The 16,018-nt window shown below is 53.6% G+C and overlaps 1 protein-coding gene across 4 annotated transcripts in view; it reads right to left on the bottom strand.

The window, feature by feature from the left end:
- The window catches only part of Pkd1 (polycystin 1, transient receptor potential channel interacting), a 41,819-nt gene extending 26,995 nt beyond the window's left edge, over positions 1–14,824 (bottom strand). For 3 of the 4 annotated variants that reach the window (XM_076840375.2, XM_076840377.2, XM_076840378.2), the window contains exons 1-2: positions 14,570–14,824; positions 1–72 (exon numbers count right to left, since the gene is read on the bottom strand). In XM_076840375.2, the coding sequence (XP_076696490.2) occupies positions 1–72; positions 14,570–14,784 (287 nt within the window). In that variant the 5' untranslated portion in view covers positions 14,785–14,824. The remainder of the gene's footprint in view (positions 73–14,569) is intronic. The other variant, XM_076840376.2, reaches the window with a different exon arrangement.
- Positions 14,825–16,018: the final 1,194 nt, after the last annotated feature.

The raw sequence follows: 16,018 nt of genomic DNA, 5'->3' as shown, positions 1-16,018 counted from the left end.
AGCTCCACCAGTGCTGAGAAGTTCACCAGGAGCTCGACATCCAATGCCTGGAGCAGGTTGTGGGAGATGTCGCTGAGGAGCAAAACACATGGGTGAGGCAGGAGCCCTTGACTGGCCACAAGGCCATCTGGTCCCACCCCTAGGAGCTTCCTGCAACTCCAGTTGCAGCCTCCCACCCTCCAAATTCCCATTCCCAGGGGCCAGGAAGGGGATTTTCTGATGGAGGACCTGAATGAACACATGTCTGGGGAGACTAAGGAAGGAATGCTGGGGGCCAGAGCCCTCTGCACCCACCTCAGCCCCACAATGAGTACCACATAGTGCAGTCACACACAACTGCAAACCCTGCTCTCAAATTTGGGGGGTGAGTCAGGTCAGAAGGGCAGAGGGGATATTGGGGGCCCAGCATCTAACATGCACCAGAACAAATCAACTCACATTTCAGTTAAATTACATAAATGAGCAAATGTTCCTTCTGTACCTGTACCTGGACAGGTACAGCCCCTTCCATCCAGCCCCTGCCCCAACCTTTCCTCCAGAGCCAAGTCCCTCCACCAACCCCTTGCCCCCAGCCTAGCAGGGTGGTCCCTCACCACCAAGAGCTGACTTCTCCACCCTCTACATGGGCTTCGGAATGCAAGCAGCTGCAGGGGCCCAGCTGCTGCCATTTATCAGTGGAAGGGAGACCTCAGAACGTTCCAAGATACAATGAGGGCACAAAGGTGAGATAAATGGGGAAGGGCCCTGGCGGATGACCCCACATCACAGTAACAATGATGGCCCATGAAACTTCAAGTCCAACACGAACAATCAAAAACCCTGACTGTATCAACAAGATAACAGAGAGGTTCATCTGTAGGCATCAGCGAGAATCATCAAGAAACAAGGCAATGAAAGTCTGTGCCTATGCCCTGGAGTGGACAGACTAACCCACAATGGGGAAGAAGCCACAGAAAGGCCTGACCTGCAAGAACCTGCAGGTCAAAAGGTCAAGAGCAACTGAGGCACAACCACCACAGTTGGAGCTGACTTCAGCACTCAGAAGTCCCAGAACAAAGAGCACCAGAAAGTGAGCCAGGTGGTGGCTGGGCAGGAGGGCACAGAGTATTGTGGCCCAGTACCCAGGAGGCCAAGACAGGAGGGTCACGAGGTTACAATCTCTAGGCTAGCCTCGGCAATGCAGTAGACCCTCTCTTAAAATAAAAAAGGACTGGGATGTAGCTCAGTGAGAGTGCCCCACGATTCAATCCTCAGTATTGGACTAAGGCAGGGATCTAGAAACAACTAACAAAAGCATATATGGTCACAGATGTAGAAGAAACATGCCATCTTCTCAGTAATTAGAGAAATACCAATAAAAATGATAACGCAAAAGCATTCTTTTTCTGTCAGTTGAGAGCATATTAGATCCAGTCTTCGGCTCAGGTGACCCAGTCAATCCACCCTCACTGACACCAGCAGCCACATCACTAGGCCCTTTGGGCAGTCTAGCGCAAGCACCACTGCCTTTCAGTTATCCCATTCTTTTTCTTTTTTTGATATTAGAGATTGAACCCAGAGCCACATCCCCAGCCCTTTTTGTTTTTTGAGATGTCCCACCCCCACCACTGCAACCCCAAGTGGCTGGGATTACAAGCGTGCCCAGGTGTCCCATTATTTTTTGGGGGGTGTGTGGTACTAGAGATTGAACTCAGGGACACTCAACCACTGAGCCATACCCCCAGCCCTATTTTGTGTTAGAGACAGGGTCTCACTGAATTGCTTAGCATCTTGCTTTTGCTGAGGCTCGCTTTGAACTTGCGATCCACCTGCCTCAGCCTCCCAAACCACTGGGATTACAGGTGTGCACCACTGTACCCAGTGGTATCCCACCTCCCCTCAAGCTTTTGGTGCCTTTGAGAACTCACAGGTGAGGGAGGGGGCCACAGTCACCCTTGCCATCTACCTCTGGGGTACTCTTTAGGTTCACATATTCCCACTGATCCAGTGAAGCTCCTGGGACAGGGGCCCCAGGACAACCCTGAATGACAGACACCTCTGGTGGTCTGGCCTATGCAGCTTGGGTCCCCCACCAGAGCTTCTGCTCCCCTAAGTGCACTATTTGCCACACAAAATTACCTGGTGCCTCTCAGCAGTCCAGCCCTTCCCAATGACCGCCCAGCTGCTGAAGCTGGAAGCCAGGAGTCCGCCTTTGCCCTTTCCTGGCCCTGGCCCAATTCAGGGCTCCACCCGCAGCACCCTCCTGGGGCCTACTGGTCTCCTTGTTGCTCTATCCAAGCTCCCAGCGGACAGGCAATGGCTCTTTCTACCAGGGGGTACCTCAGTCAGGCCCAAGCCAGGGCATCCCAGTGGCAACGATGAGGACAGCAGAGGGAACCTGTACTCTGACAAACCAGGCTTTGGCCCCAGCAGAGACAGCCCAAGCAAGGAAGTGAGACTGAGAGGAGCACTGGCTCCTCAGACCTGGTGTCGTGCACCACCATCCCACCTGGCAGTCCACCTGCCTCAGGTGGCTTCTTTCTGGGACCTGCCTGAATCTACCACCAGGGTTCAAAAAAGTAACAAGGGTCTTGGGGACCCTGCTTGGCTGAGTTCCCCCAATCCAGGGAGTGTGGCAAAGCAGGGAGTGGGCAACAACTAGGAGCTGCGCCCCAGTCTCTGCCCCATGGTGGCACTGTCAAGAAGTGGTAACATGCAGGCTGTGGGGAACAGGGGACACTGGAGGGACAATCAGGGCCTGCATTCAGCCCACTGCCCACTGGCCTGAGGTCCTGACAGTAGCTTTTCCACAGCTGTCTGCTACAGCCATCACTGACCCAGGGGAATACCAAGGCCTGGACAGTCCCATGCCCCCACACTCCACAGGCTTCCCCCACTCTCCCTGGATAACGTCATCACAGTCTGATGCCCCGACCCCAATAATCGGGTTCCCTGCAGGGTTCAGAGAAGGGAAACAGTGAGCACCCTGGCAGAAGGGAAACAGAAGCAAGGGCACCAAGGCTGGTCAGATAGCAGACACCCTGGCCCTTACCCAACGCTGGGAGGATGGGAGCACCCAAGAAGTATGGGGCCGAGTGGGGCCTACCTTCTAGGCCATCTGGATTCTCCAAGGCCAAAGCACACAACTTCTAGAGACCCCACGGCTAAGCTGGAAGGCATCAGGTGAGCTGAAAGAGGGAGCTAAGCTGGGGACTCACACAAGGGGACAGGCAGGTGCCCATGTGAGCATAGACACGTCACGTCCCTCAGCCTGGCAGGCTGGGCCCCCACTTCCCACAGCATTGGGGTACTAACTCCACAGTCTGTGACAGAGACTGAGGTGCTCCCAGGCCTGGCCTGATCCCCCTGCTGTCACAAGATAGACAGTAATGCTGGGTGTCCTTCACACCTGGGTTCTCCTCACATTGCCATCCAGATCAGATGTCCCTGGGGCTGGACCCCAAGCTGCCACCTATGGGTGCACCTCTAGATGTGGGGCACCAGCCTCGCCTGAGTTTATATCCATGGACTCACACCCACGGGACAGGTCTGTGTCAGGCTCCCGATTTTCCTGCTACAAGAACTTGGGGGACTTCCTCCACCACCCTCGCCAAGCTGTTCCCGGGCTGCACAGAGGATGGGTGGCGCTGTCAGGTGGGCGATGGGAGCCTCTGGAGAAGTGGGAGACTGTGTGCGAAGGCGGGCATGCTGGGGAGGTGGAGGCGAGGGAGCCACTTAAACAGTTTCTAAATAAGGACAATTATTTTGAGAGGAGGATGCTGGGGACTTAACCCGTGGGCGCTATACCACTGAACTATAACGCCAGACCCTTTTTATTTACTTATTTTTATTTATTTATTTGTTTATTTATTTATTTATTTATTTTAGTTACCAAGGGACCTCTATTTTATTTATTTATATGTGATGCTGAGAATTGAACCCAGTACCTCACACGTGTCAGGCAAGTACTCTACCACTGAGCCACAACCCCAGGCCCCCTAGACCTTTTTATTTTGAGAAAGGGTCTCTATATTGCTTAGGGTCTTGCTAAGTAGCCCAGGCTGGCCTTGCATTGCGATCCGCCTGCCTCAGCTTCCCAAATCACTGGGATTACAGGCGTGTGCCACCATGCCCAACAGCTGTGGACTGATGTGAGGGCCAACCCCTTTCCAGGGCTATAAAAACAAAGGCCCCAGATAAACCAGAACTCTGACCTGCAGCTGAGTGGCTCCAGTTTCCTCCTCCAAGATGGAGAGTAGCCCAGGTGCCCGCTCCCCAGTCTGGATGCCGGGCAGGGTGTGGGGGCCAGCAGAACCCCCAAGGAAACATCTGCACATTCCAGGCACATGTGGTCAGTGGGCGGGCGAGTGCCAGGTCCGGCACCCCCACCCAGCGCTGGCCGCCGTGCTGGAAACAGTGCTCAGGGGGAACAGCTCCGAGGGGCCGCCTGTGGACATTATGTAATCAGCTCTTCCAGAGCCAGCCACCTCCTCCCTCTGGCAGACCCAGGCAGTGCAGGGGGAGGCAGAAGGCCCCCACTCTCCCCCAATGCTCCTGGAGGAAACAGACTCCCCTCAACCCAGCAAGGAAACTCCCAGAAACATCCTCTCCCAAGCCAGAGCAGAGGGGTGAGAGGCCGCTGTCAAGGACCCACACTTGGCTGGCAGAAGGGTCCTGGCCCCCAGGCTGGCCTCCCTAGCGGCTCCTTCCTGTACTAATGGACTTTCCTTCCAGGAGCCCAGCAGCCAGAGCCAGCGTGGGTCTGACGCCCTTACTGTTTTCATTCCCTTTGCTTTTTGTTCCCTTCTATTTATGGCGAGTGAGGCTAGCTTCCAGGGCCGGAAATGATGTTTAAATTGATGAATTCGAGTTTAGGAGAGAGCTGCAGAAAATCACTTAGTGCACACAGGCAGTGAGGTGGGCAGGGCAGGCTCTGGCTATGCCCCCCTGCTTTTCCAGGGAGACTCACCTCTATGCTGCCCCCCCCCATGACCACCTCCCACCTGGCTCCAGATGAGGGCCTGGCAAAGAGTGGGTGCCCCATCTCTGGGATGAGGGAAAGGCTACGAGGGCAGGCTGCAGGGGCAGCCCTCTGATGGCCAGGACCAGGGCCAAGGAGCAGGAGGAGAGCCCACGTGTTACAGGGTGTTCTGTGGCATCTGTCTGTCCTTACAGGGCCCTAGTCACTGGCACCAAGTACTCCACAATTGAACTGTCACCAGAATGAGATCCTGGGGGGAGGGAGTGACAAGGCCTATCCAGGATCCTCCCAGAGCCCACAGGCAGGGACAAGTCTCAGAGGTGAAGGAAAAGAGATGAGGAGTGGGGACATGTCAGGGATCCTGTGTGTGGGAAAAACAGTCCAACCCCGAAGAGGGCTGTTATAAGAGCCACCCACCACGCAGGCACTAACAAAGCAATGTGGATGGGGGGACAGGCAAGGAGGCCCCACTTACCCTAACCTGCAGTGGGGACACTGGAGACCCAGCCTCCCTGCAGCCACCTCTGTGCCCACGTGATCTCTGTGAGCAGTGACTCAGCAGCACCAGGATGGCACCCAGCTGCTCTCAGCCCACCACAACCAGCAGTAGGAGTAGGAGCCCAAGCAGCCCCGCTCTCCTGGGGGAATACTGAGGCTCAGGGCCTGTCTCCTTCCCCACACCACCCAGGAGACGTCCACAGATGGCCACAGGCCAGGTTGTCCAAAGGGTCGGGGTGGAATGAGTAGGACACTGTGCATTAGGCAGGTCCTAGGTCTAGCCAGCTGTCCCATCACTCATTGAGGTACAGCCAATGGCAGGCAACAGCCCAACATCAGGGCTACAATGCACTATGAAGGCTCAGGATCCCCAAGGCCCAGATGTCACCCTTGCCCAGAGTTCTGGCCTCATTCCACATTGCAACCAGGAGAGCTAGCTTCTGCCCCTGCCTGGTGACAAAGCCCTTCCAAGGTGGCCTCCTAGGATCCAACCTGCCTTCAGAGAACAGGGGTTACTAGAGTCAGCCGTGCCAGAGTGAGGCTCACAGAGGTATCAAGGAAAAAGAACCCACAGCACCTTGGCCCCAAGTGCAGCCCCCTAGCACTGGTGCCTGGGCACATGGGCCTTTGGCAAGGATGGCTACCAAACCAGAAAGAGCAAGGTATTCCCAGAAAGGACATGAGCTGCATTTTCCAGCTGCATCTCGTCCTGCAGGGATATGCACACACACCCTGTGGCGCCCCTACACACTGGCCTGCCCACAGCTGCGCCCACGCTGGCCAGCTGGAACTGCACAAGCAACTGCATCAGGCCAGGCAGAGAGCAGAGCCCAGATGGCCGCCACCCCAGACAGCAGCAAGAGAAGCGGGATGTTTTCATTCTAGAGTGCTAGGCAGGTCGACTGTCTGAGCTCCTGCTGCTGGTGTTGGCCACCACAGTGGAAAGGAAAATGTGTCTCCATCCAAAATGGCTTCCTCAATTGAAACTCAACCCTGGCCAGGGTCTCCCCACTTCCTGCCCACCCAGCAGAGGCACCCCAGGATGGGGGAGCACAGGTAGCAGTGTAAGTACTCCTTATCCCAGGGAAAACCCATGGTGATGCCGGCAGAGGTGAGACCCATATCTAACAGCAGCCACCAGATTAGTAGTCACAAGATGGTGGTCAGAAACTCCCAGTTCCCTGGACAGGCAGAGAAGGTGTCACAGGAAGCCTACATGGAGAGGCCCTGGTTGCTAACTTTTGAAGGGGGAAAAAAATGCAGGTAGAGTCTACAGAGAGCTTGGAAGAAGGCAAATAAAGCTCACATGTACCTGGCACAACCATCCCCAAAGTTCCCAAAGGCCCAACAATGTCCACCAGACACACTCAAGGCTGGCACTAGGACCAACATGCCATCGTGGGCAGTGCCATATCATCCTAGGGCAGAAGAACAAGGTGACTGAGAAGGTAGGTGCCAATATAATCCCACCCTCATATCTATGCACTTGACTGTGTCAAAAAAACCCACAAACACAACAGCTAAGATAAAAACTAGGGAACGAATGTCACTTCAGTTGAGGCTGAAGGATCCCTGAGCCCAGGAGTTCAACACCAGCGGGGACAACATGGCGAGAACCACTGCTACATAAAAACAAGAGGGAATGCACCAGGCCCCTGTGCTGAAGGCCCCTCTCAGACCAGACCAGGGAGGTGGGACTTTGGTCTCCGAGGGATGCACAGGAATCAGCCTGCTTAGACCGGTCTGTGCTTATTAATTTTACTTTATTTTTTGGTGGTATGGGGGGCTCAAATCCAGGGCCTCATGCATGCTGGCAAATGCTTTGCCACTGAGTTCATCCCCAGCCCTGGTCTGTGCTTACACCATGTGCTCCAGCATCAAGTCTAAGCATTTGGCTCAGGCTCAGCCTCCTGGGTTTGCTTGCCTTGAAGCAGGGCAGGTCCTAAGGTATGTATTCTGGTAGCTGGTACTTGAGGACAAGGGAATGGGTCCCCAGAAACAATGGAGAATAAGGCTAGGAAGGCTATCTGAACAAAGGGTATGGTGATTATTGTGGCTGCAGTGACTGGGCCCTACCGATACACCATATACCCTAACCTCGGAGGCCTACAACCAAGGTGTATTTAGCCATGATGCTCATTTTACAGGCAAGGAAACTGAGGCTCAGAGAGGCTGTAGGACTCAACCAAAGTCACACAGGAAATTGAGGGGCTGGAAGTGAACCCAGGTCTCACACCAGACCCTCATGCCTCTCTCCTGAACCCAGAAAAAAGCCAGGGGACCACAATAGGGATGAATGGAGACCCAGAAGGGAGCTGTGGGAAGGTTGAGTGAAGTGCCCCTTAGCAAGTCCTTCCACATGACCAAGACCCACTAGGGAGGCCCCACCACCTCCTCTCTCTGTCACCTATGAACCAGGACGTTACTCCAGGGCGCACTGGTCACATTGCCTCTGCCACAACTCACCAGCTATAAGACTCTAAGAAGTGACTCCACCTCTGGAAGCCTCAGTTCCCTAGTCTGTAAAATAGAACTAAGAGCACCACAACAAGGCACCTGAGAGAAAGGATGTAAAGGGCCCAATACAGGGCTCAGCATCCGGCACCCACAGAGGAAGAGGCGGGAGCATGGCCCCCTGGGTACTCCCTTCAGATCCTGTAAAACTTGGACATAATCCTCATCCTACAGAGCTCACCCTTTAAGTATGTAATTCAGAAGCTTTCAGTATATCAAAGAGCTGGTGCAACCATAACCATTGTACATTCCAGAACATTCTCATCACCCCAGAAGAAACCCCACACTCCTTGGCTATCATCCTTACCACCCTAACCACCCAGATGCAGGCAGCCATTACTGTTTTCTGTCTCTGGATTTTCCTATTCTGCAAGTTTCATATCAAAGGAAGAGCTGGGGATGCAGCTCAGGTGAGGCTTGCCTTGCATGTGTTGTGGCCCTGGGCTCACCCCCAGTGTCACACACAGAACAAGGTGTCATAGAACATGTGGCCTGTGAGGCTGGCCACTTTACCAAGCACCATGCTTTCAGAGCCCAGTCCACACTGGAGCAGCACAAATCTGTCCTTCCAGGGTGAACAAATCCTTCATCTGGAGAGACAGCCTTGGTTTTTCCATTTGTCTGCTGAGACACATCTGGGGTGTTTTCCACCTTTTGGCTGCAGTGAATAATGCCATGGAAAACATGTGTCCAAGTCTCTGTGGGACACGTATTTTAATTTATCTTAAGTAAAGTAGCTAGGTCCTAGAAAATTCCACATTTGACTGAGGAGCCACCAGACTTTTCTACAGGGCCACTGTTTAACATCCCCAGCAGCAGTGGACATGGGTTCCAATTTTTCCATGTCCTTACTAACACTTATAATCCCATCTTCTTGATAACAGTAATCAAAAAACAGTGGGTGTTGGGGCTGGGGATGTGGCTCAAGCGGTAGCGCGCTCTCCTGGCATGCGTGCGGTCCGGGTTCGATCCTCAGCACCACATACAAACAAAGATGTTGTGCCTGCCGAAAAACTAAAAAAATTCTCTCTCTCTCTCTCTTTAAAAAAAAAAAAAAAAAAACAGTGGGTGTGGGTTGGGGCCGTAGCTTACTTGCCTGGCATGTGTGAGGCCCTGGGTTCAATTCTCAGCACCATATATAATCAATAAAATAAATGTCCATCAACAACTAAAATATATATGTATATATGTGTGTGTGTGTGTGTATGTGTGTGTATATGTGCATATCTGTATATATGTGTGTGTATATGTATGTGTATATATGTGTGCATGTGTATGTGTACATATACATATGTGTGTATATATGTTAGTGTATGTGTGCATATATGTGTATATGTGTGTATGTGTATAGGTGTGCGTGTGTGTATATATATATGAATGAAATACCAAATTTATAAAAACAAAAAAGTGGGTATGAGTTAGTGTCTCACTGTAGTTCTGATCTGCATTTCCCTGATGATTAGACGTGGAGCATCTTTATTTTACTTTATTTTTTTCAGTACTGGGAATTAAACCTAGGGGTACTTAACCACTGAACCATATCCCCAGCACCTCCTGTTTTCTTGCTAAGTTGCTGGGTTGGCCTTAACTTGTGATCTTCCTGCCTCAGATCCCCAAGCAGCTGGGATTACAGGTGTGCATCACCACATCTGGCCCCAGCCCTTTTCTCTTTTTTTTAATTTGTTCTTTTCAGTTATACATGAGAGTAGAATATATTTTGACAATATTATACATACTTGAAGTATAATTTCCCAATCTTGTGGTTGTACATGTGGAGTTACACTGGTCATGTATCCATATTTCAGCATGGAAAAGTCATGTCCCATTCATTCTACTATCTTCCTATTCTCACCTCCCTCACCTCTCGACCTTCCCTTTTGTCTAATCCAATGAACTTCTATCCCCTTCCCTTACTATGTCTTACATCCACATACCAGAGAGAACATTTGGCCTTTCATTTTCGGGGGTTGGCTTATTTCACTTAGCATGATAGTTTCCTGTTCCATCTCTTTACTGGCAAATGCTATAAATTCATTATTCTTTATGGCTGAGGAATACTCCATTGTGTACGTATACCACCAGCCCTTTTTCTATTTTGAGACAAGGTCTCTAAGGTGCAGAGGTTTGGCCTCAAACTTGTGATCTTCCTGTCTCAGCCTTCCAAATACCTGGGAATACAGGTGTGGTCACCATGCCCAACACAGTGAGCATCTTTTCATATAGTAATTGGCCAGTCATATACCTTCTTTGGGAAAATGTCTGTTCTGAGCCTTTGCCCATTTTTTAACAGTGCCTTTTGTCTTTGTGTGACTGACACATAAGACTTCTGTGCTTTCTGGATGCAGGTACCACATTAGGCAGATGCCCTTCTGATGTCCTCATGCCACTACTGTCCTTGGGCATGGTGCCCAGGTACTCCTGCACGCCACAGGTTCCTGAGCATCTCTGGGGCTGCAGGCGCACCAAGGCTCATCCCTTCACATCCCAGAGTGTTGCAGAGGAAAGCAGGGCAGGCTACAAACGAGAGGTTGCCTCACCTATCAAATGGATACCATTCTCCCACTTCTCCTAGACTAGGCAACTATGTTTAAGAGTCAGTTCTTATCCACATTTCAGCAAATTTACATTCCACATCTAATCAGGAAGGTAAAGTTGCCCTTATATTCACATTCTGAATTCCCAGGTGTGGCTTCACATGAAAGCTGAAGCTCAGAGATTTGAAGCCAGCAACATTTGCAGGACACAGTCCTTCCTATGCCTCCACACAGCAGCCAAAGATCTTTCTAGAAGACACTGGCCATGCTGCTTCCCTCCAGGACCCTTTAATGCCACCCCCACCTGCTCCCCCCCTAAAGGCCCTGCCTCCTGCTCCTCTATCACCCTAAACCTCAGGTATTCAGCAGGCCTGTTCCCTTGTGTGGGACACTCTCCAGAGACTGATACACAAGTTTGAGTCTTAGCTTCAGTGTCACCTGCAGCTAGGGTCTTTCTGAGCCCCCTCCCCATCATCTGTGATTTGTCCTTGTAGAATCAATGCACTTGTCAGTTTAAGGTGGACTACCCTGTGACAGCTAAGTCTCACAGGAACAGGCCGGCACCTAACAGTGGTCTCATCTATCCTGGCACAGGGCCAGGCATGCAGTAGCCAGGCCCTCCATCTGGTGAGGGCTCACAGAGGCTCACAGCTCACACAGAACTGCCTCAGGCCTCTCTCGTCCCAGAGAAACAGGGATGAGAAACAGGAGCTTGAGGACCCTCTGCTGCTCTCAAGCAGTAGTATACATGCAGGTGCAGTCTAACATCAATTCACACCAGGTCCAAATCTATCCCAGGGGTCTGCTCACAGATGCCCACCTTCCCTCAGATCCCTATCCTGGCCACAGACACCAGGAGCTGAGCTTCCCCAACCCCTACTCTCCTATCATTTAGAAGCACAAGAAGGTAGGGGCCACATTTTAGGTGCTCCCAGCAAACAGAAGACCTTCAGTATCCAATATTCTAAATGAGTGAACCAAGTCCCTACTGAGTCCCTGGTATTACCCTTTCCTAGTCCTGACACATTCAGAGGAAAACACCAGATGCAGGTGAGCCACTGGCCAAAACTGGCAGCACACATCACTCAAAAAGTAGCCTCCCCAAGGGGCTGGGGACATAGCTCAGTTGGTGGAGTGCTTGCCTCTCAGACACAAAGCCCTGGGTTCAACTGCCAGCACCACAAAAAAAAAAAAAAAAAAAGAAAAAAAAGAAAAAAAAAAGAAAAGAAAAGTAGCCTCCCCAAAGCAACCACACCCAAAGACACCCAATAGCTCACACCTAGAGCAGCGCTTTCTTTGAAGGTAAAATGGTTCACCTTGTAGCCACTGGCCACAGGAGACTCTGAAGTATTGGAGATAAGGCCCTCCACACCACAGAGCTCTAGACCCAACTATGAGCTTGCAGGAGACACAGGACAGACACACCCAACAGCACCACAGAGTGATAGCTCAGAGACAGTAAGGAACCCAGAGCCATAGGAGTTGTTTTCTTCTATAAATTGCAGGAGGGAAAAAGAGGTGGAGGAGGACCTAAGCATCAACAGAGATTTAAAAGTTTAATTTACCACAGTGGGCAGACTTATCTGGACTAATTCAAACTATCCAAAAAACTAAAACAAGTGAAAACTTGAACACACTGGACATTTACTGGGATTGAGGATCATTTGGTGTTTCAGGCATTTGGGGTATTGAGATGCATTCCCAAACACCTTCAGATAAAAGACCATGACACTGGAAACTGGCTCAAACACGGGGGTGGGGGAGAGAAGAGCGAGGGACCCATCACCCTGTTCTGCCTACTTTCCTTTATAACAAAGCTTTCAATTCTCCACTGCAGAACTTCAAAAATAGCACAGCAGCAACATTTTGCCAGTAACGTCATCGTTTTTTGAGCTGCCGCCTCCCAGCAGTGTTATTTTAACCCCAGAAAGGCTGGAAGGCTATGGTTTTGAAGCCAAGGCCATCATCCCACCTGGATACAGCTGTCCTGCTTCACCTTAGGCTGGCCACAAGCCACAAATGGAGGCACCTGACCCCCCCCTCCCCAAAAGGCTGCTGGTGACCAAGAAAAGTGGGCACCAGGAGGCTACAGTCTGTCCTTGACTTCTCCCAGCTGGGCTCTCTCCTTTAGAGAAGGTCCACATATCTCCCTGGAGTCTGCAGGGCTGAGAACCCACTGAGCATAGACAGTGGCCTGGGGCTCCAGCAGGGGACCTCAACACCTTCCCTAAGGTCCCAGTTTCCCATGCATGCCCCCTCATGAAGCCCTCTGGAAATCTCCCAGAGGAAGCTTGAGGGTTCAAAGAAGGTGGACTCATCTCAATTCCCCACCCACATGAGGTTACCCTGATGTTCCATCACACACTAAGAGGGGTAGCACCCTGGGAATCTTGCCAGCTCAGGCCCAGCCAGGCCAACTTCCAGAAAACTCCCTCTCCCCAAACCCAGGAAGAGAGCCTAAGGCGAGCACCAGGGCAACAGCAAGCTCCACTGCTGTGCGAGAGTATGTGGTGCTGCAGGTTAGTCCTTTAGTTCCTGGACAGCTCCTGGGAGGCCAGCACAGACACACCAGGGCTGGAGAAGCAGGAATAGCCAGCAGGCGCTGGGCCTGACCCTCCAGAGCAGCCACTAGAGACAGAAGTACCCTCACTATGCCACCACCCATCCAGAAACAAAGGGTGGAGTGGATCTGACGCAATTCTGTGGGTACTGTCAGCAGGCAGAAGGGGCCCATCTGCAACAGAGTCAGCTGCGCCACAAATGCTCCAGTGGTCAAGGAGCACAATGTCAGGCCCAGCATGGCCCCCAACCACAGGTCCCAGTTATCCCTAAAGAACTCGCTTTTCCCCAACTCTTAAGACCACCAAACAAAACCCCAAGGACACATGGCCCCCTATTAACGGTGACCCCCAGGCTGAAGTGATCCCTAAGTATTACAAAAACAAATGCCATGGCTCAGCCCAAGTTTAACAGGCTTAGGAATGTTACAAGCTCCTTGGGGGATTCTAGGGCTGAGGTGCCTGGAAGTGCCCAGGAAATCCAAGGGGTTGGGATCAGCAGGCCCTGAGACTCTCCCCAGCCCTGAGAAGAAATATTTGCAATCTTAGCCCTCTGCACTCTTCTCAATCCAATCTTGGGTCCTGGGTACCTCCCAGGTTCAAACCCTGCTCTGCCATGTCAGGGGTGTGATACCTTGGACAAGTGTGGTCACATCTCCAAGCCTGTTTCCCCATCTCATAAACAGGGATTTTGACTGTACCTAACCCCAAACGGTTAAGGTAAGGGATAAGTGCAACATCCACAAGACCTTGGCATAGTCCCTGGCTCAAGACAACCTTTCTGTAAAGCTGCCTATCATCTGCTTGTTATCATTTCTTCCAGATGCAAACCTGACAAGGTCCCTTCTGGGGCAATTCCCCCACTCGAAACCCTGAATGAAGCACCTGAGACTCTTCTAGACCTCAGTTCACCCAGGGTTGAGTCCTTATCCCCTCACATTTCTCCTATGGTTGCCACAAGTGGCCAAGTCCAGCCTCCAGGCCCTGGCTCATACCATTCCCTCTCCTCTTCCTCTGGACCCACATCCTCGCCCTTTCTTAAGAGTTGGGCCAGTTCTTAAGCATATCAAATCCGGGGCCAGTTCTTAAGCATGTCAAATCCCGGTCCAGAAGCTGGCCCTGCATGCTCCACAAAATCTCCGCTTCCCAGAGAATCTCCCAGCCCCAGCTGCATCCCAGTTAGCCTCTAATTAGCGCCGTTTCTTTACCATGACTTCCCACCATGAGTTGCAAGCTGCCATAGGCCGTCAGCTTGCATTTGAGGAGCTCCAGGGCGAGGGACGTGTGTTTTCACAGAAGCCGAGATTCTGGACTCCTCGGGGCCACGCCGGCCGTGGCCCCAGGTTTCCCTTACCTAACCTCGCCCTGGCAGCGGCCAGACCCGCTGGTCTAGCCACCGAGCCCGCGCCGCGCCCATACCCTGCGAACAGCGGGCTCCAGCCGCAACGCGATGCTCGGGCCAGGCCGCCCAGCGCCATGGCAACCGCCCGCCCACGGCTACTCACAGCGCGGTGGCGTCCACGGGGATGCGCAGCGCGGGCCCGAGCGTCCGCAGCCCGCGGCCCGAGCAGTTGACGCGGCAGGCGGTGTCCGGAGCAGGGCCGCAAAAGCAGGGGGGCGCGCACGGCCCGCAGCCGCGCCCGGGGGCCCCCGCCAGCGCCCCGAGCCACAGGCCCAGGCCCAGGGCCAGCGCTAGGCGGGCGGGCGCGCCGGGAAGCATCGTCAGCGCAGCGCGCGCATGGCCCCGGCGGCCCGAGGCCCGCCTGCGCGCCGGCGGCCACAGCTCAGGCGGGGCCGGTGGACGACATGGCGGGGCGCGGGGCGGGATCCGGTGGCGGCCGCGGCCTGTCCACTGCGCGACGCCCGCTCAGCGATGTGAGCCAGGCCGCGGTGCGGATGCTCTGCCGCGCGCTCGCGCTGCACTGCGGGCCTTGCGCAGGCTCCTCCTCTCCTGGCGCGGCGTGGGACGGAGCTAGAGAATGCCCCACCCCGGTCTGCGGCGTCGGCTCGGAGAGGGGCGGGCTGCGGGGTCCCGCTCCTGCGGCGGCGGGGAGGGGGCGGTGGCGGGAGGTTCCACCCCTGGCGCCGCAATGCGGGCCGCAGGCACGGCTGGACTGGGCGTTCTCAAGCTCCGCCCCCTGACGCAACGTGTCTGGGCAGTGCGCGAGGGGCGAGCTCTGTGATTTCGCCGCTCGCCGAGGGCTCCGCTCCTCCCCGCCCCTCCCAGCACACGGGTCTGCGACACTCGCGGCCTCTGCGGACGCCAGCGCGCACCCCGGCTCCCAGCTGTCCCCAATCGGCAACCACATCACTGAAAACAGCAAACACAAGCTGCACGGCCTGCGGTTTCTGCTACCGTAAGCCTCCCCGGAGCCCGAGAACTCGTACTGCGTCATCTCGTGGAGCTCCGCCGGAGCTGTCAAGGAGGAGGAGGCAGAAGCACCGAGTGACACCAAGGTGGGTCTCACCTGGCGCGGGTGAAGCTCAGCCCCGCAGGTCTGGCGTCCCCAGCGCAACAGCCCACGCCTCCGTGACGGAAGCTGCGGCGCGCCCTGCAGCGCACACCGGGGCTGCGTTTCGGGCTTCTTTCTCCTTGCTTGTCTTCCCACCGCTGCGAAGTGGTCTCTGCACAGGCTTTGGTCTCCGTGTGTGCAGGAGTTAATTACAAAACTAATACACTCGGGCTAGGATTGTGGCTCAGCGGTAGAGCGCCCGCCTAGCAAGGGCGGGACCCGGGTTCGATCCTCAGCACCACATTAAATAGATAAATAAATAAATAAATAAATAAATAAAGGCGTTGTGTTGTGCCCATCTACACCAAAAAGTAAATATTAAAAACAAAACAACAACAACAAAAAAAACTAGTACACTCGGTACAGAGAAGACTCCGCGAGCTGAACAGCTTGCACAAGCCTTGCAAAACCCACCCGGTGCCAGACACAGAGAACCCCTGG

The sequence above is a fragment of the Callospermophilus lateralis genome, chromosome 19, assembly GCF_048772815.1.
Source record: "Callospermophilus lateralis isolate mCalLat2 chromosome 19, mCalLat2.hap1, whole genome shotgun sequence".
Taxonomy (NCBI): domain Eukaryota; kingdom Metazoa; phylum Chordata; class Mammalia; order Rodentia; family Sciuridae; genus Callospermophilus; species Callospermophilus lateralis.
The sequence above is the reverse complement of the archived record's forward strand: the minus strand, read 5'-3'. Positions and strand labels throughout refer to the sequence as shown.